Here is a 24617-nt window from a genome sequence, read left to right as displayed (position 1 = left end):
TCTATGACAATTAAACTACAAAACTGATTCGATTAACGGATGCATTTAATCGGAACTCAAAGATCAAAGTCTACAACCTTGATTGGGACTACCAAAAGGGGTGGTTTAGAAGAGGGTAACAAATATTGGAAGAATCTATTCACTTAAACTAAATCAGCCCTCTAATCAGAATACATCTTAAAACAGCCTAGTACCTCAACCAAAGTTATGGTATACTGCATCAAAGAAAACAGCATTCTTGCTTTGTAAGGCAATTAAAGAAATTGCGTGTAAAGACACCTCCGCATTTCCTCGATAATGTTAATGCGTCATGTACAGCTCTAAGAACCTATTTAAGAAAAGTTAACTACCTACTTCACTTGAGCGCATGTTAATCTTGAATGAAAAATGAGGACAAGCCTGCACACAATCTAGACAAGGCCACGGTTTTAATCATGTTGGACTTGGCTGCATCAAGCAATGGATCTGATTGAAGAGCTTTATCAAAGCAGAATTTTGCTTCCTCCCACTGACCCTCAGCCACAAATACAAGACCAAGATTATTAAATGCAGGAGCATAGCCAGGCTGGAGTTCAAGTGACTTTGTAAACATTGCCTTGGCACGTTCATATTGCTTTTGCTGTCGATAGAGATTTCCAAGGTTGGAAAATATTGCATGTGCTTGTTCCACTGTTGCCAACGAAAGGGCCCGCTTGTATACAGATTCAGCTTGTGATGCCTCCTCCGATAATTGGATTGAGATACCTAGCCATATATGCTTACAACTGATTATTCAATCTTCAATTATTTTTCTCAAAGAATAATTAAAGAAAACCATGTACCTAGGTTTGACCAAGCATAGCTGCATTCTTTGAATCGAACCACTGCAGCCTTGAGGTACTTCTGTGCCGTTTTAAAATTTTGGGAACAGAGACTATGTAGGCCTAGCTGGTTCCACTGCACAGCATCATCTGGGTCTTCACCTGCTGCCTGGTTAAGGCAGGCATGATGAAATGAAAATATCAATAGATGAAAGCATATCTGAATAGTACATGGAGCCCAAAGATGCACAAAACAGTTATGTACTATTTAAAGTTTTAAACACATTAATTACATCACAAGGCTCCTCTCCTCTCTTGCAAGACAAACCAAGCATTTCCATAAACAATTATAGGTGAATGAATACGGGTAATGAAGGCAGAAGGCATGTGAAGTCATAAAAAAGATACATCTCTAACACTATTACAAAAAACTTCACCTTTTGTTTTGGGATAGGCATATTCTTATACAGGGAAAAGATCATGATGCTTTGTAACATGTAGGCAATAGATTCAACTGTCTGCTGTCTTAAAAATACTCTTAATATCTACTGCAATTTTTATTTACACAGTTCTCACAATGCTCTGGATTAAGACTGCTGTTACATCTTTTTCAAATGGTATATATGTAAGAAATATTCAGGCAAGATGAAAATGTCATTGAACTATTTGTCCTGTGGATAACAAACCGAATAAAAGACAGCTTAAAACCATAAGATATAAAGAAACCCATCCTAACCACTTAAAAAAAAAGTTCACTATTAAATTTGTACAAAAGCTAAACTGAAAAAACCGAATGGTACCTGCTTTAAACTGAAGATAGCACGCTCTTCAACCTCCACTAACTCATTCTGTTCTGTCTCAAAGGCTGCCACAATCTCATGTTGGGTCTTGTGAACCATGGAAAGTCCCGCCCATGCAATGGGAGGATCAATTGGTACAGAATCTCCTTCTCTTAGTACTGAAGCCATTTCATTGCCTGCCCAAGAAAGCTGTTCACTAGGATCTTGAGACCTTTCGGCATCCTTGATTCGATGGACTGCAACAGCATATCGAGTAGACATGCAATTTGGTTCCAATTTTGCAGCCTGATTAATAATAAACAAAAGCAAGAACAAACTGCTAAAACTTGTTGGAGACTACAAAACAATGTGGCAGTATTCGTTTTAAGTACAAAGCACTTGTTAGTAACTAAATTGTATGTGATTTTTCCATTATACACATGAGAACACTAAAAAGATGGCATCCTTTATTTTATGAAAAAGGGGTAAAGAAAGACTTTCTATCAACGTTAAAGGACACCAATAGACAACCTCAAAAAAAGAAGCTATAAATGACTGTATCAATGAGCCATGAGCACCTTCTCCAAACACTTGCTGGAACTTCGGTAGTCACCAATCAAATAATATGCATTAGCTAGGTTTGCCCATGTATGTGCTGCTTTCGGATCTGATTTTAGAGCAGCTAACAAACACTCCTTCGCAACATTGACAGATGCAACCTGATCCCCAGAAGCTACTTCGCTGGCATTTGCCCCAGCACCTGAAAAGAGAAAACGATGAGCTCAAACTACCTCTTTTTAACACGCCCATCTCATATCCAATCAATAACAACAATACCTAACTAATTAAAACAACCGTCACTGTATTTAAAATTGTTCCAAACAACAATGTGAGCAACAAATTAAAAGACTTGGGAAACAAGAATTTAAGCTCATCGAACGCTTACCTGCAACAACTGAACCATATTTACAAAGAAGAATTGCAGCATAGTTCATTAAAGCAGCTGGATGGTTTTGATCTTTAATGATCAAATCCTGAAAATATCTAGCTGACAGCTCCAAGTTTCCACTGCAAAATAGATGATCAGAGTACGAACATAGATGACATAACCATATCAATGCATCAAAGAATAAAAACATGTACAAGTCATTAGCAGATTCATAATATCAGTACGAATCAAAAGAAAGAAATATTAACACAAGGATGGTCAATAGATATCACTCATGTTTCTTCATGTGACATTTCCAAGCTACAAGTCTGATGAGCTTATCAAGTACAAACTCATTCTGAGAAATACCTACAGCTAATGAAGACCAAATGTGAGTGGAAACATGCTTCATGTGAAGCATGCATTGGAGACATGAAGCTTTTCTTTCCCCAATAAAAATTAATAGTTGCTAAAATCATTGACATAACCATAGTGAACAATGACAACTTGAAAAGGGCTAGCAATCTGAAACTAATCGACAAATACTTGTAGCCAATACAGAACTCATGAAAGGAAACAAAAAGGAAAAACCAGGAAAAATAAAGAAAGAAGATAGAATCACAAGCATTTTACAATTGAATCATAAAGTTACATAATCATATCTGTTATATCATTAGTATTTTTAAGTAATACACCTTATATGAATTCTTATAGAGTCCATATTTCATTTTCTTACGTTAATTTTTTCAATCTTAAAAAAACCTACTGCAAACATGGCTCAAAGTTATCCTTTCCAACCCTCACTCCAGCACTCCGCTACTACTGTTCTTTCTCACCAATTCTACAAGGCATGATAACATAATTTTGAAATGCAAAAACAAAAGCCATAAGCAGACAAATATGTCATACTGAGACAACCTTACCTTTGGAGGTAAGCGATCCCAAGGTTTCCCAGGCAATCATAGTCGTCAGGGGCAAGAGCCAATAAAGATGATAAAACTGCAATAGCACTCTACATCATAGTTAAACTTATATCAGATCAAGTAATGAGACAAATACAATTTCAAACAATGAAAATTTCATAGTGATACCTGCAGACGACCAGTTTTGAGAAGTATCAATCCCAGGGTATTCCATACACCTGCTTGTCTAACATCTGATTGCATTGACTCCTTCAATTTGGAAAGGATCTCCTCGAGCTCATCATTTTCAAGCTCTTTATCCAAACCATTATCCCCTGAATTCTCTAGGAGTAGACACTGCATATTGATACGTGCTAGATTAAAAATCATACAGCTTTATACTAATATTCACTCTATCATACTAAAAATGAGATGAAAGAAAAGAAAATCAATGTATAACTGCACCTGTGCATGGTGAATTTGAACTAACGAAAGCAACTCTGGCCGTGCAATCTCCACCTCACAACGGACCAATATCTCTGCCGCCTTCTCATATGCCAAAATTGCCTTTTGAAAAGAGAAAAATCAAAATTGATTGTAATAGGTATACTGTACATACACCAAACCGTGGAGTCAGAGAGACAGATAAGTTCCAAACCTTTTGAGGTTGACCCAGCCTTTGATACATTAGACCAAGTACAAAATGAGCATGAGCATTTTTGGGCATCTTCCTTGCAACATGTACCAAACCCTAAAAGAACACATAAAGATTGTCAAGAACAAAGAAAGCATACAGTATACCTTCACTCTAAAAGTCATGGAATTGAGGGTTTGAGATGCCATAAACATCACATAGATGATGCTGCACACTCAATTTGCTTTTCTTAGTAACTATAGTACCAAGCTACCCAATACATAAACTCAAAGAAAGAAGGGATGCGACTAACAGTCTTGAGGCTGCTGACTTTTTCCTCGCGAGATGAAGGAGTCCCTTGACTAGGCTGATCCCCATCTGCATCAGCTCCACAATCCAGAGAAGAGTCCGCCTTACTAATTCTTGAACGGCATTTCCCCGACTTGGTTAACTTTTTAGCTTCTCCTTCTACAGCATCACTCTCTTTGGAAATGAAGGTACTTTTCTCATGGCTGCTTTCATCATTAGTCAACCTACACCATGTAATGTTCAAATCAACAACTTCATCTCAGAAAAGACAAAATGCAGAGTTTTTTTTTTTAATGTGATGGAGTGAGTTTATAGAGCTGTTAAAGCAAGGGTTTTCGGGGGTTTTGTTTTGAAGCAGTTTAAACCCCAAGGCTTCATCAGGCAGAACTAAAAATCAAATTAAAACCGCTTCTATATAGGAATTTTTAACGAAATTTTGTTTCCGGAACATGGATAGATTAAAATTAAAATTAAATATCAGGAAACTGAGGAAAGCTATGAAGTTGCCATGACTCATCCTTTTATTTCTTCTTCGAATTGGGGCAAGTAAGGGCAAAAGTGGCATAAAATGAAGATTGAGAGGAAGCAAAGGCAAAAATATAACGGGTGGAAAGAGAGGTGGAACCTGGTAAGGTCGGGGGCAGGGAGGAGGAGAGAATCATGATCGTCGGTTTCAGGAGGGTCGACGTTAAGGTCGGCTAAAACGACGACTTTGGGAGGCTGAAGAAGCGTCTTGGAGCTCTCTACGGTATCCACTTCTGGTTTTATGGAAACTTGGGGCGCTTCCAACGTTTTCTGTTCCATTTAGTTGCAATTGCAAAGCAGCACTTAACTACTGAAGTATGACAGAGAGAGAGAGAGATAAAGCGTCGCTAATAATAGTTACAAAAAATAATAACAACAACGAAAAACAAGAGTAGTCTAGACGGCGACTAGAGAAGAACGACAGTCGATGGCAGATGGCTGCCAACGAAGCCTTTGGTTTGGCAGTTGGCACTGCCCCCTTCGTCCTTACCTTAGGTTTATGTTTTTTGAGGAATGTGGTCCGCCCCTTTTTGGATCAGAACAAGGCAAATGGGCCTAATTTAGCTTTTTCTGAGTTCAAAGTCGGCCTGCTAATACTTTCTCGTTTCTATATGGGTTGGGACAATTCGTAACACGTTTTTTCTCAGCCTACCGAGGTGAAAGGATCAGCGAGATGCAATAGAAGATCTCTTGAGGCAATAAAAAAAGCAATAACTGTGCGATTAATAGAAACGTTTCACATTCATACAAATCAAGCTCCGCGGCATGAAAATGCTGTTATGACTTTTGCAGCTTGCTTCAAAAGATTGGTTAGCCGGCAGTATAATGATATAATAAAATTATTAAGAAAAAAGCAATTAATGAGAGGAACAAATGTGAAAGCATAAATATGGAGCCTTTGGAAGTAAACAGCATCATCCTAACCATCATATATTGCAAGTAACAGCAGGCATCATATCATCCCTAACTAACACGCTACTCGTTGCGACATGCGCCTAAAGCTATTTCAATAGAGAGCAAGGAACCAACTTTATACAATGGCTGGGATCATAAGAATCTCCATCAGATGACCACAAAAATAAGAAAACATCAGAAGGAATCCAAACATCCCACATCTATCTATCCACCCCCCCTCCGCCTGGGAAGACTGCTAAAATGGCACAATAGGAACTGGAATGGCAACAGCAAACATGAGACAATAGATGGAAACTATTTTTCTTTCTCAAGAGGCTGCAGCAGTGAGCAGAGCTTCCACTGCACATGACCCAAAGGATGGCAGAAGCCACGCCTTCTTCTGCGCATACTCAATGTAGAAACTGAATTTGTCCTTTGCATTTGGAATGTCAAGAGCCAGGTCATCAAGCCCATCCTTGACCCTGGTGAAGCCTTTGGTCATTTGATTAATTGTGATTAGCCCTTCATTGAAACATTCCTGCAGCAGATCCAGCATCCTATCATTTTTCTTCTCCATAGCCATCACCAGTGCTTTCTTCACCACCTCATGGTTAAAGAATGGCATTCCAAGATCACGGATACACTGGCAAGCTTCAGCCACAACACCCCCACTTTCATACTCCTCCAGGAGCTTCATTATCTTGTCCTTTGCATCCTCTACAGCCCAGCCAGTTCCACCTCCCCAGCACCTGAGGAGCCTCTCGCCAGCATGGCGTGCAGCTATAAGTGATCGAGCCATCCGGACAGTCTCACTTCCACTGCAATTTGATGGCAACTTGCTAGCAATATCTTCAAGATTTAGCGGAACCAATACATCATCAATGACAGCCCTAGCCAAGAAAAGAGCAAGCTCATTGGAAGCATCCAGAATATCCAAGGCAGTGTCTTCTGCAGACTCCAGAAGCATGACAAAGCCATTCACTATATCTTCGGTGGAGAAGATCTCAATGTGAAGAGCAGAGAGCAAAACAGATGCCATTTCTTTCTCCCTGTTCTTCCTGTCCATGGCAAGAGTGATAAGCTTCTTAAGGAATATTGGGTTAAACTCAGGCAACCCTAGATCTTCAAGACTCCGAATGAGTTCTGGAATATCATCTGAGAGAAAATATTCATGAATTATAGTTACAACCTCCTCCTTGTACTGCCTCAATTTTTTGTCTTCATTTTGGGCCTCTCCATCTTCATATGAGGATTTCATGAATGATGCATCAAGCCATCCTTCGGAGAGAGCCTTTGGGACAATAGATTGAAACAAGGTTTTCGCAGATGGAATGTCAAGAGCAAGATCATCAAGACTCTCTGCTAACCGAGCAAACCCTTTCACCATTTGACTTGAACTTATCAACCCTTCCTCAGCCGCTTCCTTCAACAGTTTCAACATAAGTGGTTCTGCTGCTTGAATTTCCATGGCAAGAACCAAAGCCCTCTTAACAACCTCATGATGAAAAAATGAAACACCTAATTCCCTTATACACCTACAGGCCTCAAATGTATCACCACTCTCCACATACTCCCTTAAAAGATCAGCAATTTTTTTCTTCACTTCTTCAACTGTGACATGAGTGCTACCACCCCACCTCCTCTCTAAAAGTTCAGCATGGTGTGGAGCTGAGAGATAGCTCTTCTCTGCAGTTTGGAGAACCTGATATCCCTTGGAAGATTCAGGAAGTGTCTTCTTTGCCCTCGTGAGGAAAGCTGGGGGGAGTATCTCATCAACCACAGCACGAGCTATGAACAGAGCAAGGATATCAACTGCATCCAGTATGTCCACAGCAAGGTCATCAGCAGACTCAAGAAGCATGACAAATCCATCCCTAATCTGGGCTGGGCTGATGACATCAGCGTACAGTGCAGAAAGCAGAACTGAGGCCATTTCCTTCTCTTTATCATGCCTATCCATGGCCATGGAGACTAGCCTCTTAATAAAATAAGGATGATATTCACTTGAGCCAAGATCTTTGAGGTCTGATGCTGCCAATTCCACATCACTAGTGCTAAAATATTCCTCTATAATTGAAACAACAGCTTTTTTGTACTCATCTAAGGGATCAGAAATAGTTGATCCAACAAGTTGATATGGTTCCTGTCAAAGGGTAAAAACATTAAGCATCATCATCAAAATTTATTAACAAACGACAGTGCTAGCAAGTCCAAGTCGTGTTCAAAAACTCTATAAACAACAGTGCTGTACCAGATAAAGAAATGTAACATACAAGCATACAAAAGACAAATGAGACTAAAAGCCACAAATACCTCTCCACTGTCATAGTTCGGATCATTTCGATCTATATGTGATTCCCCATCAGTATCAAGCAGTTTCCCCCATGTACCCTTACCACCACCACCATCTGTTTCACATTATTAAGGAAGACAACAAGATTAGTAAGAAACAACAGATAACAATTCTGTAGTACAGTCTCCCATATTTCATGATAAGGTTTTTGACAAAAATGCAGATAAAAAGCACCATAGTACCATTTACCAATATTAAACCCAAAACTGGCAAAAGCTAAGAAACTAAATGATAATATGATCACTTTGATTTATCAGTTATCCTTAGAATGGGTTTTATGTACTATTGCAGCAGATTAATAATATTGTAGATGTACCCTGAGAGTTGCAACTTGATTCTCACAAGTTCCTACTAAGCATGTACTTCAAAAATACCACTGGGACATCAATATACAACAAGCAATTGAAGCATGAATAAAGAATTAGAAGCAAATGCTGTTGACCAATCTAAAGCAAAAGAACAAACTATAAAAAACCTCAAACCATGCATCAACCAACCTCTCCACTCCATCTTTTATCTATTAAAAGTTAACAGGGTTCTAAGACAAACATTACAGTATTATGATCCCCTGATCTCATTAAATTCAAAATAAATAAAAAGTGATTGAAAATCAACAAATCTACCAGTCTCATGGTGCTAATTGAGCAGGCCTTGAAGAATTACAAAGTACTGGGTAAATCAGTGGAGCAAGGAGGTGATATTGGTCAAAGATTATATAGTTATATAAGGAATAAAGGATCAAATGAAGACTTTCTTTCCCTTTTGAGCACCTTCGGTGTCTGGCTGATCATTGTTGATTAGACCAATCCCCCAGCATGGTCAAGTCAGAATCTACTCTCCAATAACTCCGCCAGCTCTTGTGTTGATAAATAAGTAGGCTTTAAGTCCCACCATGACTTGTTTGGTATTAACTATATATTAGGCAACATAAATTATATGGACAGATATCATAGATTCCTAGGACACAAGTATGCAGTTATATCCATGATATAATTCAAATTGACAACTGCTTTGCATGAATATGCCTTGAATATCCAACAACAGCTCGAGTACAAAAAAATGAAAAATAGAATGTCCTTTACACAGTTTTTCATAGGAGCGAAAAGGAAGGAAGGAAAGTAGTGGAAAGAAAATAATTTTCCCTCAATCTTTTCCTTTGTTTGGCAGAAAAAGGAAAGGAAAATTGGTGGATTTGTACCTTTCTATTCCATCAAACTCAAATCCGTCCAATATGGGAGGGAAAACAATTGTTGATTTACAATTTTACCCTCAACTTTTGTTTCCTTTCATTATCCATCTCTTGTACCAGCATAACGAAAATACATTTGGTTCCTTTCCTTCCCTCTTCTGTTTTCCCTTCTTTACCTTTCCTTCCATTTTCCTTCCTTTCTACCAAACATGCTGTTAGGATATTCTCCAAAGAGGAAGTACCACTATACTCAGAACAGAACTTTCTAAACCATGAACTTGAGGTCCAATGCATAAGTAACAAATATCCCCATACAATTTGATCCCACAACGTAATAGCACCAGCTTACCATAAAGCTCATATGAATTACAAGCAGATAACAAACCAAATCATGGTATAATAGAACGCAAGAAAAAATGTCTTTTAACTGCTATATGTACCTTCAGACAACAATAACTAAAGCAACAAACAAAAATCTGAAACTTCAGTAAACTATTTTCATCTTGCTGAAGCCCCAAATTGTTCAGCTACAAGTCCAGCAGGCAACAAACATAGTAACCATATAAAGGGAAACATTCTGAATGACTTGCTCAGCAAGCTAAAACTTATTGCATATCAGCCAACAAAATTTATAAATATGACAAAATCCACTCAGTAACTTATAATAAACCTTTTGTCATCAAAAGGTTGGAATTATCAGTTTAAGGTGAGATTGAAGTGAATCATCAATCTTGTACACATGGTTTTAGAGTACGTACAAGCTCCACCTAAATCTTACCCTTGTCTCAAATCATACTTCGTTCAGTAATTAATCAGCTAGCATCAAATAATAAAGGTGAATTCAACTCATCCCACAAATACAATATGGAAATATGTCATCCAAGAAATATATGAAAATAATTATTAAATGCAAAACAAAACACACAGAATCTGCAAGGCTAGCAAGCTATGAAACAGATAACCAAAGAGGTGTGAGGAGGAATAAATGCATTGAATCGAACAATTCAAACTAATTAACAATTAACTTGGATGAATGTTGGATTAATATACGCATGGCCAGTGGTAAGAAGGCTCACCCTTCTTTACACGGACGAACTTCCCTGAGTGAGACCGGCGGACATGCCTCACTGCAATCCCACCAGTTGGTGCCTTGCCACAAGCAGGAACCTTTAATTGATGATCAGAAAGCAAAGTAGGCGGGGATTTCGGGGATGATGACAATCTTGGAGATGGTAACGCAGTCTCCACATTCTGACTCGCTATTTTCAGCATTTCCCTTTGTTCATCCGTAAGAAATCCCTCACTGGACGCCATTTACTCTATATACCTTCTAATTTTTTTTTTTTAAAAAGAAAACTAAGAGTTAGCGTTAATTACTTTCTCTTGGATTACACTGTTTTCGCAAAAACAAATATTTAATTCAGTTAAACAGTTAATTAAAGCAATCTGAGCAGTGAAAAAGTTTTAAAAGCAGCGAAGAAATAACTGTTAAACGCAATAAAATCTCATCTCAACTAAGATAGATAAAAAATGGTGTTTTATCACAACTTGTAACGGTTACATTCAGCACTCTGTTTTCCTTTATTTTCCCACCATTTTCCCGGCAACCAAACATGACGACTACGACAAAACCTACCAAAAAGAAAGCACAGAAAAGGATAAGAATGAGCGAAAATACCTGATTTTTGTGTCAACTCGATTAAAGAAAAATGAACTGAGAATCCGAATCCGATCCTTCTGTTCGTGGCCCGGATCTCAAGCCAAGACAGAAGTAAATCGGATCTCTTAATCCGACCTCAGGTTGGAGTCCCCCTAATAAACGGCGAGGGAAAAAGAAGGAGAAGATCCAAAATAGGAGCCCTAGATCAAAGAAAAAAGGTCGGGCTCAAGGCAAAGAGTTGGATCCAAGATTCGGGTCGGAAATCGGTTATAAAGAAAGAAGGAGAGCGGAAATGGATGAGAGTTAAAAAGAAGGCCCGAGAGAGAAAGGGATATATATAGGGAGGCTACGGTTATGGATACACGTCACCAAAGGACAGGGGGATGCTATCGTTTTTTGGAGTCCACGTGGCGTTGCTGCTGCACGGCACGGACTGAAGTGCCTGTTCCCTGTCCTTCGCTTACACCCGGCGTTGCTGCCTGCGTTTATTACCGGTTTTGGATTAGGGTTTGGGCGGAACCCAACTTGAATTGCCTTAACTACTCCTTTCTTTAAGCTCTTGTTTTCTTGCATGGAAAGATATTCGGTAAAAGTATTAAATCCATCCATATCTTTAATTAACCATTTTTTTAGTGTTTGAGTCATACATCAAATATTAAAATTAATTAATTATATTAATATAATTAGTTAAATTTTAGATAAATAAGGCTCTTTCTAATTGATTTTTTGTTGTTTTATTTTTTTTACTTCTTCTTTTCTACCAAAGGGATTTAAAATTATTTTCAACCACAAAATTAAACAAAAGAAATAAATAAAGTGAGACAATGTTCATACATATTTTTTTTATTAAAATTAGATTTAGTAATTTGTATTTTTATGTTTTAACAGTATCATTTAAGTAAATAATATAAATAATTATATAAATAAATACAAACCTGACATAATTAATTAATCTTAATAAAATTTTAAACATATACATAAATTAATTTAATTAATTTGTAATATAACATGGTAAACGTCAGCACATTTATAAAACGAGTCGAATTAAATTTATACAACACAATTAAAACTTATACCATTTATAACTTGTTTACACTATTAACATGATTAAATTAAAATATATATAATTTAAAATATAATTATTTTATTCAAGTTTACAATAAAAATATTATAAATATCATAATATTTATGAAAGATAATAAAATTCAACATTAATAAATCTGAATCATCATAAAAATATTAATATTTATATTAATCAATAAATAAATTTTAACTTCATACTAAATGTATTTATCTTACAAAATAAATGAGTAATAAACGAATCATGTGTTATACAAATGAATAATAATACAATTAATTAATCATGTTTTAAAAAATTTTAAACTAATTAAGCAAGTTTAACAGTCCGCATTGATATAATTAATACATAAAATACGATTATTTCAAACTCATTTAAATTTGTAGATATTGTGTATGTATCGCATTACCATATAAAAAAAAATTTTAAATTCTACTCAAGCTAGATCTAATCAAAGCTTAAGCCAAAGCCTTATATTTTTTTAGTACGGACAAGTGACACCGACTCGTACATGTAATTATCTGTAGTATTACGTGATGATCAGTCTAAGCCAAAAAGGGGCTTGTGAAAAACAATAAGAAAGGGACAAGACAAAACATGAATAACAAAGGGCGGCTTGAAGATAATAGATTCGGTTGATATTTCAAACACAGACGCAATAAGATAATGTAAGGATTAGAAAAAGGTTTGTGGAGAATAATAGTATTAGATTTTAAAAAGCATCGAATAAGAAAAGATGGAAAAGATGGACAGGATATTCAATGAAGCCATAATGAATTCATATACTCTTATCCAAATTTTGGTTGAACAACTGAGCACTAAATGAAAATTTCTAGCTAATTAAATTTTTATTTTTTATATAAAAAGCAATAGAGAAAACTTGTAATAGGGAAGTAGTGTGGACCCTTGTAACTCTTCCAAAGAAAATGAGTGATGCCTTCCACACCTTTAAGCTTTAGGAGGACATGCTCCCCATTTCTATTGATATGTCAATGGCTCGGAGCCATTAAAAATTTGCTACAAAACCAGGGAAACTACGATGGTGGGTACAAGATACAGATGAAAGGATTGCTTGTAAGTTGCCCTTCTCAAGCTACAATAATGCTTTTCTTTTCTTTTTTTTTTTGTTTGGTGCAATGAGCTTAAAGAAAGAAAACAAAGGAAATTACAAAAACAACACTAAGATTTTACGGTCTGGGGAATCCTACACCACCTGATGCTGCTGTTTAGAAAGGATTTGCAAAAGCTACCCTAGGAAAAGATAATACCGTAAAAGAGGCTGAGCTAAAGGTAGTTCATTTACTCCCACAGCCTCACCTAGAGTGCTACAGGTATTGAGGAGATGAAATATCTTCAAAGTTGAAGCTACGTATCATCCACATTCAAAAATCTATGGCTGAAATTCTTGGGAGGTCCAGTGCACCTGAATCCCAGTTGCTAGATGACAGATAACACTACAGGCCATGACTTTTCCTCGAGGCATCTGCTAAAAATTCTTTGCCTTATCGTATCATATCAAATATACACAACTGAATCCCTCCTTCACTAGAAGTTTGAAGGGCAGAAGATTACCCACTGATTTTTGTAGCCCAACATTTGGACCAATTACCAAATATTGGGATGTTTTTCAATTAGTTGTGGCTATACGACATCCACCAAGATTCCTGAAATTAACATGCTTCAATATCATGTACCAATAAACCAGCGTTAGATAGCAAAAAAAAAAATTGAAAAAATAAAGCATACTATGAATTACGTTATAAGTGCATGGCACAAATTTCTCCTGCATTCACTCTTTCGATTTTTTTATTAATAGGACAGAATCCTTATTGCTTCAACAGATATGCTATGGGAACCTGAACCACAACACTGATTCAACCGATATCCTTGTACTGCCTATGATGGATCAACTTCATATACTAGCATGTTCTATAATCTTTGCCATAAATAACTGAATCATGGGTGATAACTTTCTGGTCTATTTGATCTAACTATATTCTTAAAAACTCATTCTTTTTGTACTTTATTTTTACTTAATTGCCATTTTTCCATCTCACTGACTGTGTTCTGTATAAAATAGTATGTTTTTTTCCTCCTAATAACCATGAATTTTTTCTTTCTATAAAGGGCTTTTCTCAACTATATGACTCAGTTAGCTTGTATGGACAAAGGTCAAGGAATGAGGAATAATTGGCAGGTTACCTAGACTAAAGTGGAAATGGGCATCCAGAAGGTGCATAAAACACTGACCTACCAGCTCTAATAGACCTAAGCTAGCTTCTTTTACATTTTTTTTTTTATCAAAGCTAACTTCTTTTACTAGTGGCATTTTCATGCTCAAGAAGAACAAAACCAAACAATCAATTCTATTGACAAACAAAGAATATTCATGCAAATTAAGTTTGAATTAAGACAATTACCTCCTAGTGTTGAGTTGACACCAGATCACATTCACATATAAGCTGTAGCCAACCTACTAGTTGGTTAAAGGATCAGAGCAATGATTTGAAGGCTTACGTTACAAAAGAATATGCTTACTGGTAACTGAGTGATGAGATCATGTCTGTTGGGTAAAGGATCAGAGCAAAAGTTGACACCTTTCATCACAAACCATCTGAGTGTTAACACTTGATCATTGCCATCTGAATACCACATCTCATGCAGTGTCAAAACTTTTCAAACCTGTCATACAATGCAGAACTGACATCATTGCCGTCCACCATGAGCAACATCAGGAGTTTTATGATGCCTTTTCTTGTTCTTCCATAATTCATCTTTCTTTGTCTTCCTCTTTGCTTTCACCATTCCCATTTTGCTATTAATTATACCAAGTATAGCACTCCTGTCCTTCTTGTTCTTTTTTGCAGCTTTTACATCCAATATGGCCCTAAGCTTTTCATAGGACTTGACATCCGGAACTTGCCCACTTTTTACCATCTGCTTGTGATAATAGAATGCCCTCTTAAAGTCACGAACCCGAACAAAAGCATAGATCATGGTTGAATAAGTGACAGAATCAGGTTTTAGATTAAGAGCTGCCATCTCTTTCAACAGTTGTGGCAATTTTTGGTGTTGCCCTCCACGTGCATACGCATTCATCAGCATATTATATGTCATCAGTGTTGGTTGCAAGCCAATTTTCCCAAATTCAGAAATGACATCCCTTGCTTCTATGTACTGACCTTGTTTAGCAAACCCATCGAGAAGAATGTTAAAGGTAACCCGTGTGCCTTCAACTTTTTCACTGATCATCAACTTCCAAATCTTCATCAATATTTGAGTATCACCTGCACGTCTAAATGCATCCAATAAAGTAGTGTATGTTTCAATGGAGAGCTTAAGTCCTTCTCTCAGCATGTTCTCAAATGCAGTATAAGCTTTCTCATGCCAACCACTGATGGAATAAGCATGGATAAGAGATGTATAAGAATGTGAAGTGGGTTTCACACCAACTTTTTTCATCCTCAAGAATGCATCTGCAGCCTTGTCACTCATCTTTTTCTGCCTCCCATAAGCACTAATCAGGCAGGTATATGATTTGGCATCTGGCTTCAAGCCCATATCCTGCATTTCAAGCAACAGATTCTCAACAATCTCCGGCTGCATTCTTCGGCTGTAAGCATCCATTAGTATGTTGAAGGTAGCAGATGTGGGCACGAGGCCTTTTGCTTTCATCTCAGCAAAGAGGCCTTCCACTTCCTCAATTTGGTTTGATTTACTATAAGCATCCATCAACGTGTTGTACACTATGGCATTTGAAGGAACCCCTTTCTTCTCCATTTCTGATTGGATAATAAGGGCTTCATGCTTCAGCCCTTCATCACAGAAGGACTTTATTATCGCCCCCAAAACTTCAGGACTCCATTTGACTCCCTTTCTGTTCATTCGCTCAAAGAATTCCCATGCATCTTTTGCACTACGCCCTGTTTTCCTCATAATTGTAATCATTATAGAGCATGTAACATGATCAGGTTGAACATTATTTGCTTCCATTGCCTCATACACTTTCCAAGCATCATCATACCTATATAAATTGTAAAGAAATAAGCAAAGGCTACTCCTACCGGTTTAATAAATAGTAAAGAACTGTTATCACCAAGCAAACATATTTATGTTCAGTGAAATGAAACCTCCCAAAACTTACCTTTTAGAGCACAAAAGCCCCGAAATGGTAGCATTGTAAACATGAACATCTCTGAACACCCTACTTTGCGGCAAATTCCTAAACAAAACCATCAATTTATCACCCATGCCCGCCCTCCCCAAAACCGGAAACAGAACCGAACAAGCTCGTGGCGTAACAAGTAAGGGCTCCTGCAACCCCATCCATTCAAAAAAATACAAGCACCCCAAAACAAGACCTTCCTTTCCCATCAAAACCAACACTTCCAAGCACTCTTTTTGACTCACCTTCCCTTGATAACCTCCCAACAACTCCCCCAATGTTGAATTCTCCGGTAAGTTCTTCGCAATTCGTACAATATCTCCCACAATGCCTACAGGTAGTTCGGTGGAGTCTTCAGGCGTGGAATCTAAATGCTGTTTTGCTTCTGAGAATATGTTTTCTCCATCAGGCTCAGGGTCGGAGTCAGATTCGGGGTCAGGTAAGGATCGAATATCCGGCGCAAGGTGCCATGAAGAGCGGCGGTTCTTTTGGAGGGAGAATTTGCCTTGGCGTGGTGGGTCAGGGGTTGAGGGGCGTGACTTGAAGAATCTGATAATTGGGTCTTTGACGTCGTCTTCTTCTTTTCCAAGTTCTTGGGATTTTGGGTTCTCTGTTTCCAGTTCCTGTTGTTGGGGTTCCTGAAGGAAAGGAAGGAATATAGGGGAGGAAGAGTGAGGAGTAGGAGGAGGAGGAGTTGCAGAAATTGAAAATGAAGGAAAGGATTTTGAGGTGGATAGAAAGAGAGGAGGTTTTGAAGGATGATTGTTTAAGAAGTGAGTGTGAAAGATGAAGGGGTTTGAAGAACTCAATGTTTGCTGAGTCAGGGACATGGTTTTACGCTTAGATATTTCAGCTCAGTGTCTGAGCCCAGCTTAGTGACGTGCTTCTCCTGCTAGAAGAAGTCGCGCCCTCCAGCTCTGGCCTAGCAAAACGCAGCGTTTAGATGGTTGAGAAGAAAACGGCATTGAGCCGTTCGTTTTATGTTTTGAGATTGTGATCCATCCCTAGGGCCCTATGGGCCAAGCATGACCCCTAAAAATACGCAGCGTGGACCTATTTGCCAGACGGGCCTGGATGATTTTGAATCTGAGCAAGGCAGATGGACTCTTCCAAAGTCTTTGACTCACCAAATGAAATGGAATAGAAAAAAAAAATAGAATAATTATTATGCAATGTAATATGTTATATAAACATAAATTATTATTTTGATATTATATTAATATTTGATTAAAAAATAGATTTTTAGAATAATTAAATAATAAAATGATAAAAAATAAAATACTCTTTATTATAATTTAATAATTTTTTTTTAAAAAAAATTTAAAAGTCATTATTTTTTGGTAATATGTTATCATTAAATTATAATTTAATATGTCATTATTAAAATTGTAATAGATTAAGAGAATTTTGTATCCAATTAATAAAATTTGAATCTTGGATAATTGGAGCATTTCTAAAATTTGAATCTTAAATAATTTGAATTATATGTATTTTTTATTTAATATATTAATAATATATTATAAAAACTTCCATATCATTATTATTTTGATTTCTTTTTCATTTTTTTTTTCGTTTCTTTCCTTTCCTTTAATCTATAGCTTCTCGTGAAGCTTTAGAGAGAGAGAGAGAGAGAGAGTANCTTAGTAGAGAGAGAGAGAGAGAGAGTAATTGTGTAAATTTTTTTCCCTTATACCAAAAGCAAGTCGGTGTTAATTATTTTGGGCGCAAAAAGCATGCATATTCTTGGGAATAAGCATTCCTTGGCTCAAAACTATACCAAACATTGGGCTGGTCAATCACCCCTGGAACATAATGACCATTCTAGTGAACCAAACATGCCCTGAATTTAGTAGTGATTTGCCCTCTCAGCTATGTCTGTGAGTGAGAGACTACCTACTTTGGAGAAATTATGGCTGGTACCTGCCTACCAGAAACTGTATGTTTAATCAGCTGTAAGAATCAATGAGAACCAACAAGTTGCAGTTGTATTCAGCTGTCTCAATTCATTAATCAAGTGAAGAAAGGCATCACCTCATTAAAAACCCAAGAAGCCATAGATGAAGAACAAGGATCCAACATAAAAGTCATATGATCGACAATGCACAATTTCAACTTAAGCGTACAAACTTAAAAGTATCGACCGTGGGTAGTTACTTCATTCCGATTCTCTGAAACTAAATTTATGGTTGTTTCGCATGTCGTTATAGAGCTTTAACCTACCCATCTCAAAGCTAACTCACAATCACTTCCTTTGCTTAAACTAATATAGCACCAAACTAAACCATGTTAGGCCTTTGTGGAAGCAGAAGATTGTAGAACTTATCATGCAAAAAGAAACTCTTTCCCTTGCTATCAATAGATTTTTTCCATCCACACCATCCACCGTTGACGATTTTCTTAGGATCATCAGTTCCTGTATAGTGGGGATCTAGTATAAGAAATGCACAGTCTCCAGTAGCTTCATTGTAATCAACTCCCAGAAGGGTATATGCAAGAACACCACCACCTGCATCCATAAAACCACGTTAGTTTCCTGATAGATAACAACATCCTAATCATAGTGTAGCAAGTGAGTGTACAGACTGCTGGGCATGATGATACTACGGCAAGAAACATCATCTTCGCCAGAGAAAAGCCTCAAGTAAATGGAAATAAATTTTTAAAAAATGGTATTCTCACTAATTACCTATCATAATTGGTGTTCCTTGATTTTCAAAATGCATTGCCAGCTCTCGACATTTTTCAGGAAGCTCAGATCCAGACCTAACATTTATGACTTTGCAACTGACCTGTTAAATATAGAACCATTCTAAACATATGAATAAAATAGTGCAGATTTACACTTCATCAACAAAAGCACAATTAACAAGGTCTGAACATGATTCCACTATATATTTAGCCTCATTTGCATATTCAATGTTAATGAAGTATCCTAACATTCTTAATTAACAATAATTTTCTGAAATAAAACAGTACACTTACACCTAGAAGTTTATCCAAAACAAAGCTCAACTCAATTGCACCAATCCATTCACGTGACCCAATGAAAGAAGGATCCTTGTCACCAATATCTACAAGTGACTGTTGTATTTCCCTAAATAAAGGAGTTATATTAATCAGTAAAAGAATCATATCACATCAGCACTCAAAAGTATAAGCAAGGGGTGTATTCATGCAACGGTATCCTTAAGCAAAGAGTAACAGACCAAACTTATCCATAATCAGTTATGAAACACAATCACAGATTTTAACAGGCAGATGTTGTTGAGCTAAAAGTCAAAAAGTGTATATGGAACTACCAGAAAGAAAATGAAAAGGAAACAGTGATGAAAGCTTCCCAAACCTCAGCCTGCTACCACTTTCCATACCTGTGTGAAGGAACATCTATAGATGAATAATGTTGGAGTCTGAACCATGAAATGATAGTCTGCAGAGAGCGGTAAGCACAACCCCAGCCCTAGAAAGTGAACTGGATAAATTAGTTGGAGAACCATAAGAACAAATGATGATCATCACCAAAATCCAAACAATCTTCAAGGAATAGTAAGAGACAAGAAGACGCATCGAGGAATAAAATATGCAAAAGTAATGCAAGATTAGGCAGATAAGAATGAACTTCATTGTGGTGAAACAGGTCTTTTGACCAGAAAAACTGCTTCACAACTTTTTGATGACACTAGCAAATCTAGAGACCATCAAACAAAGAATCTTTCTGCTTTCACAACCATGTGTGACCTTGTGCCTTAAGAATTATACTTCTTGATATGCATATCATACAATGTTGAACACAATCTAATAGCATGGATCTCTAAAGATAACAGACTCAGATGCATAATGATCATATCAGAACAGCAACTTGTTGAAACTGTATGCAAGAAAATCATAAAAGATACCAAAAACAAGAAGAAAGTCCCATACTGAATCATCAAAGCCATCTTGAAGATAATGATAGTACTCATAAGAACCTTGAACTAGAGAGACACTGCCTCCAGAGACTGCACAAAAAATTGAGAAATTCATTTTCTTTCTACAGGAAAAAAGTAACCATGAGGAAGAGAGGAGAAAAGGTTAAAACAGAACAAAGGAGATTATAGCCACTAACCCCCACCGCTTGGGATCCCGATATGTACATCTTTAAGCAAAGAAGAACCTGATTTTACCAAAAACATAAGCTGCCAAAGTTAATGCACAGCAGAAACATAAAGAAAGAAAAGGAAGGTATAAACAAATGCCTTGCCACTGCCTAAATTTCTATAGCATATTTTATTTAAAAAATTACCCTTTCTAGTTGAGCTGTTGCTTGAACGGTCTTTTGTTGACAAATCCAGGGCATTGGCAATTCTTATGAGAGGACGATCAAATGGCAATCCTAACCTTAGATGTAGGGATCTTCTGATATCAACTGCCAAACATAAATTACAACTATAGGAAACAAAGATGTTGTCCAGAATCTAAGTCATAACTCTAAATTTTTTATACATTATTAAGATCACTTCAGACCATGATATGAACTAGCATAGACTTTTCTACAAGTAAAAGTTAATACTACTAATCGTAGAACAATAGCATAGATTTCTCTTGGTGAGGAAGGTTGGGAAGGAATTCACAGCGACACGCCCTCTATTTGTCTGAATTGTCAAAGTGCACCATGGAAACAAACCATTGTTTTCCCCGCAAGCAACAAAATTGGTTTCATTGGGTAATCTATATAAACTGGCTGTAGAGTTACTGCTTTCTAGGAGATCGGAAATTATTCAATGAAGGCAAGGAATGCAGTACCTTTATTTGTATACATGATACTGGAGTAGAAAAGGTAGTGGATGTGCTAGTTGATACTAATGAACTTTACATCCCTTGAATAACTACTTTCCATATGGCAAAAATTTGCTGCTAACCCACTTACAACTCAAGAACACTTCAATAGAAACAAAAGTTCACATTTATGAGTACCTTGCTTCATTTCTGTTTCCCCATAATTAAGTTCATAGGCAACAGTTATTGGATGTGCTATCCCAGGCAGACTAAAGTGATATGGATGTAGCTGCAAAATGCAATCAGTTTCAAGTTATTTGTAGAGCAAGATCAAAATTCAAGACTGAAGACTTTTTGGATAAAAAATAATTAAGACTCCGTTTGGTTGATGCTTTTGCTATTTGCCTCCTGTTTTCTTTTCATTTTTATTTTTTGCTTTCTGCTTTCTATACATTATTTGTAAAAAAAAAATACAAAAAACAAACAGCAAAAGCATCAACCAAACGGAGCCCAAATATTTAAGGAACTAAAATATAAAATCATTTCAGTGACCCTAATTAATTATATAAAGAGGATGCTAAATATGAACCATTATAGTCCTACAGAAGTTCTCAAGAGAAATAGGCTATCAGTGGATGCTTGACAAAAGATGGTGAATATGGAAAGCTGCAACTAAGTTGATGGATTGGACAACCCCAAGGGAAAGCTTATGACCCAAAATTTCACATTATCAGCAATGGCTAAACCACAGAACACCACAAGGGAGCGGGGGGAAAAGAAAACCTTATGTATATCTTCTTCTGAAGCTGATATATGGAGTCATACAGACCCTGTTATAATTTAATATTTAAAAATTACCTGCGGATGTTGTGTTAACAGATTTGGCAAGGTCATCTTCTTCATCAAATTTAACTGGTCAACTAACCCAGGGATGACCAATTTTGAAACAGCATGCATCAATGGGATGCCCTGGACTGCATAACAGAGTACTTCTAGATTGAAATCCACAATCAAAAGTCTAGTTTCCTCCATAGCTGATAGAAGAAAATTTAATTGCAGTTAGTGAGTGAGACAAAAACTAGACTAGAAATCCATGATTATAAAAATGGCTTCATTGAAATTAACAAACAAGAGTAGCAATTGTCTTAAAACTGAAGCCAATACCTGGAAAGTATTCTACAGCAGGTGCTTTGCATTTTGGAGACTTTTCAGATCTATTAAGCAGAACACTTATTTGGATTATATCTGCATTCTAAGCAGAAACACATTTCACAAAAACTAATTCTAACAGCCACTGCAGTAGATGAAGAGGATGCAGTATAAAACAAGCTACCAAATGAAAAAAAAAATTCAACCCTGTCTGAAAAAATATGACATGGAATAATTCCTATGGTAATTTCTTTTACCTCTACAGAAAACAACTCCGGGGTAGATTTATTCTTTAAACAAAAGTGTGCACATCGTAAAAGTTTTTGATCAGAATTATGAACAGCTTTATCCAAAAGCTCAATGTTTGGGAGAGCTGTGTCAAAATCCAATTCTTCACCACGAAGAATGACAGGTTGAACTACATCTGAAGAGGCTTTACTTGATGCCTCCACCATATACACAACATTTGGATCTTTGAACTTAGCAATGACTGCTTCAACTGCACGCAAGAAGATATTCTCCGCATCTGAAGCACATTATGAATCTTGTGTCATTAAAATGAGAAAGGAAAAGAATCCAACAAGTCTCAGCACAGAATGCAAAAAAAGAAATTAATTATGGATAGCTAGATTTCCAACAAGCACATATGTGTTACGCATGAAGAATTTCATGTCCAAATCTGCAACCAACATGGTACAATCAGCAAGCTAAACTACTCAAGATATACTTCCAAATTAAAGGTTGTCTCATTAACCACATCTGTACTCTAATCTTAGTGACTAAATGATTATGTACGTATAGAGCAAATATAAACTCCACCTAAAACCTCTGAGTTTATCATCTCTAATTGTCCTTGAAATTCAACGACCCTGAAGACCTTGTTACTATGATCTCTACATATCGCACTACTCATTTCATAAGAAACAACTATCAAACATCAGCAACACTGGATTATCAACAAATTCCAGGTCAGTACTGAACAATTCAGCAACCAACAAAATATCCACATGGATATAAACCTTGCATTCACTATTATAGAGGTAGCACTTAATAATTTCAGCAACTAACAAGAAATGAATAAATGCAAACATCGTTTGAGCTAAATAAGGATAAATCCGATAGAGAAAAGATGCTACCAGCGGGCTTGTTTACAGGAAAACAGAAGGGCAATTTAATCGGAATTTCGCAGCGTAGCAAACAACCAGTCTCCCACACAAATTTCTCAGTATTCTCATCATAGGAAACAGAATTTACTAACTCGAGGCTCGTCGAACCCTCAGTCTCCGATACAAAGAAACGAATGTCCCCGGTATCTGGATCGGCAACAGCTCCGATCGTCTCCTCATTTACTGAATTTGTACTTCCAGATAAAACCTTTCTCAATTTCCGAGTAGCTTCAATAGCCCTCACCGCTGTCTTTTCGGTATCGGATTTTCCAACGATTAACGCTCCAATTACATCGAATCCTTTCAAGAGAAGCGCCCTGATTTCCTCTGCTCCCGTTTGAATCAAAATGAGGAGAAATATCGTAAAACTTGAATTGAATTTGAGATTTAGATTTTCCAAAAAGAGTTTTTTGCTGTTTACCTGACTCCCTGTGGAAATCCGGGCCAGAGGGATCGGAATGGATGCATCTGAAGGTGGAGAGGATGGTAAGTGGAGGGAAAAATGGGGATCCGATTAGCCATTGTAGATCCAATTCGTTTCGGGTGATCAACAGCTTACGGCACTCGACTCGTATCCTTCTATTGTCCTTCTCCATGGACTACACTACGCAAAATGAGGACTGGGATTGGAACCCGCGAGAATTTGACGTTGGTTTGTCTGGGCCGGATCTTTCAGAGGGAGATTGGTACTAGTGCCATTTCCATCATGGTAATATCCAAACAAAGAAATATTGAAAATTCCTTGAGTTTTTTTGGAAATGCAATTTGGTACAAGTACCATTTTTCCGTTATGGAATTTGGCACCTTTGAATTTTATTTTCTCTCATTTTCTTCCCACATTTCACTTGTGGAAGAAATAAATTGAAAATGGAAGAAAAATACAATCAATACTAAAAATAGTAAAGTTTGGTGGAAAAAGGAAAAGAAATAAAAAAGATTTAAAATAACTAATTAAAATGGTATTGATATTTCTCTTTATATTTGTAGAATTAGTTATTAACTCATGCAGTATATGAAATTTTTTGATTTTATAATGGAATTCCAATCAATAATATTTCTTTTTAAGATTGGGTTAACATTTGATGTACTGACACTATGTAGCTTTTGTACATTGTAAACTCACAAAAATGTACCATCTCATTAATGAGACAAAATAAAAAAATTTTGAGAACTTAAAATTAAATATTCAAAAATTTATATTAATTAATTAAACAAAAAAAAACTATTTTCACTTTTCTATTTTTCTCAACCTTTATTTTTCTTCTCTTTCATCTCTCTCCAATTCCATCATCTTTTTCTCATCTTCTTCTTTCATTAAAATTAAGTTTTGCCAA

General features: G+C 36.7%; 4 protein-coding genes across 5 annotated transcripts; all 4 read right to left on the bottom strand.

The window, feature by feature from the left end:
- On the bottom strand, positions 17 to 5364 carry LOC18605023 (probable UDP-N-acetylglucosamine--peptide N-acetylglucosaminyltransferase SEC). Its single transcript, XM_007037785.2, has 11 exons — positions 4978 to 5364; positions 4357 to 4576; positions 4068 to 4160; positions 3875 to 3976; positions 3599 to 3766; positions 3431 to 3519; positions 2526 to 2647; positions 2158 to 2339; positions 1601 to 1885; positions 822 to 969; positions 17 to 744 (listed from the first exon to the last, which is right to left on the bottom strand). The coding sequence occupies exons 1-11, from the start codon at positions 5154 to 5156 to the stop codon at positions 371 to 373; spliced, it is 1962 nt and encodes a 653-aa protein (XP_007037847.2). The 5' UTR covers positions 5157 to 5364; the 3' UTR covers positions 17 to 370.
- On the bottom strand, positions 5739 to 11471 carry LOC18605022. The gene is made up of 4 exons (XM_007037783.2): positions 10992 to 11471; positions 10390 to 10643; positions 8085 to 8179; positions 5739 to 7914 (listed from the first exon to the last, which is right to left on the bottom strand). Exons 2-4 carry the CDS (start codon positions 10625 to 10627, stop codon positions 6100 to 6102), a joined length of 2148 nt encoding a protein of 715 aa, XP_007037845.1. The 5' UTR covers positions 10628 to 10643; positions 10992 to 11471; the 3' UTR covers positions 5739 to 6099.
- Positions 12999 to 17106, bottom strand: LOC18605020 (pentatricopeptide repeat-containing protein At5g50280, chloroplastic). 2 transcript variants are annotated; one of them, XM_007037781.2, is made up of 3 exons: positions 16196 to 17106; positions 14472 to 16075; positions 12999 to 13729 (listed from the first exon to the last, which is right to left on the bottom strand). In XM_007037781.2, the coding sequence occupies exons 1-2, from the start codon at positions 17044 to 17046 to the stop codon at positions 14758 to 14760; spliced, it is 2169 nt and encodes a 722-aa protein (XP_007037843.2). In that variant the 5' UTR covers positions 17047 to 17106; the 3' UTR covers positions 12999 to 13729; positions 14472 to 14757. The 2 variants fall into 2 exon arrangements, with proteins under 2 accessions (XP_007037843.2, XP_007037842.2); XM_007037780.2 differs by having other exon boundaries at positions 12999 to 13715.
- LOC18605019 (probable Ufm1-specific protease) lies at positions 18180 to 23989 on the bottom strand. Its single transcript, XM_007037777.2, has 13 exons — positions 23705 to 23989; positions 23254 to 23610; positions 22375 to 22643; positions 22133 to 22220; positions 21827 to 22002; positions 21167 to 21257; positions 20496 to 20618; positions 20319 to 20366; positions 20135 to 20211; positions 19585 to 19673; positions 19199 to 19310; positions 18903 to 19005; positions 18180 to 18722 (listed from the first exon to the last, which is right to left on the bottom strand). The coding sequence occupies exons 1-13, from the start codon at positions 23877 to 23879 to the stop codon at positions 18493 to 18495; spliced, it is 1938 nt and encodes a 645-aa protein (XP_007037839.2). The 5' UTR covers positions 23880 to 23989; the 3' UTR covers positions 18180 to 18492.

Source organism: Theobroma cacao, chromosome 3 (assembly GCF_000208745.1).
Source record: "Theobroma cacao cultivar B97-61/B2 chromosome 3, Criollo_cocoa_genome_V2, whole genome shotgun sequence".
Classification (NCBI taxonomy): Eukaryota; Viridiplantae; Streptophyta; class Magnoliopsida; order Malvales; family Malvaceae; genus Theobroma; species Theobroma cacao.
This window is presented reverse-complemented; position numbering and strand designations above follow the sequence as displayed.

Excerpts from the sequence above, each read along its gene's own strand:
- LOC18605022 (XM_007037783.2), bottom strand. The coding sequence starts at position 10,627 with ATGGCGTCCAGTGAGGGATTTCTTACGGATGAACAAAGGGAAATGCTG. Across the intron at positions 8,180-10,389 it reads GTTCGTCCGTGTAAAGAAGG|ATGGTGGTGGTGGTAAGGGT; the intron begins GTGAGCCTTCTT and ends AATGTGAAACAG. Across the intron at positions 7,915-8,084 it reads CGAACTATGACAGTGGAGAG|GAACCATATCAACTTGTTGG; the intron begins GTATTTGTGGCT and ends ACCCTTTGACAG.
- LOC18605023 (XM_007037785.2), bottom strand. The coding sequence starts at position 5,156 with ATGGAACAGAAAACGTTGGAAGCGCCCCAAGTTTCCATAAAACCAGAA. Across the intron at positions 2,340-2,525 it reads ATATGGTTCAGTTGTTGCAG|GTGCTGGGGCAAATGCCAGC; the intron begins GTAAGCGTTCGA and ends TTCTCTTTTCAG. Across the intron at positions 745-821 it reads CTATGCTTGGTCAAACCTAG|GTATCTCAATCCAATTATCG; the intron begins GTACATGGTTTT and ends ATATATGGCTAG.
- LOC18605020 (XM_007037781.2), bottom strand. The coding sequence starts at position 17,046 with ATGTCCCTGACTCAGCAAACATTGAGTTCTTCAAACCCCTTCATCTTT. Across the intron at positions 16,076-16,195 it reads GGGCTTTTGTGCTCTAAAAG|GTATGATGATGCTTGGAAAG; the intron begins GTAAGTTTTGGG and ends CAATTTATATAG.
- LOC18605019 (XM_007037777.2), bottom strand. The coding sequence starts at position 23,879 with ATGGAGAAGGACAATAGAAGGATACGAGTCGAGTGCCGTAAGCTGTTG. Across the intron at positions 20,619-21,166 it reads GGAAACAGAAATGAAGCAAG|TTGATATCAGAAGATCCCTA; the intron begins GTACTCATAAAT and ends TATGTTTGGCAG. Across the intron at positions 20,212-20,318 it reads CGGGATCCCAAGCGGTGGGG|TCTCTGGAGGCAGTGTCTCT; the intron begins GTTAGTGGCTAT and ends TTTTTTGTGCAG.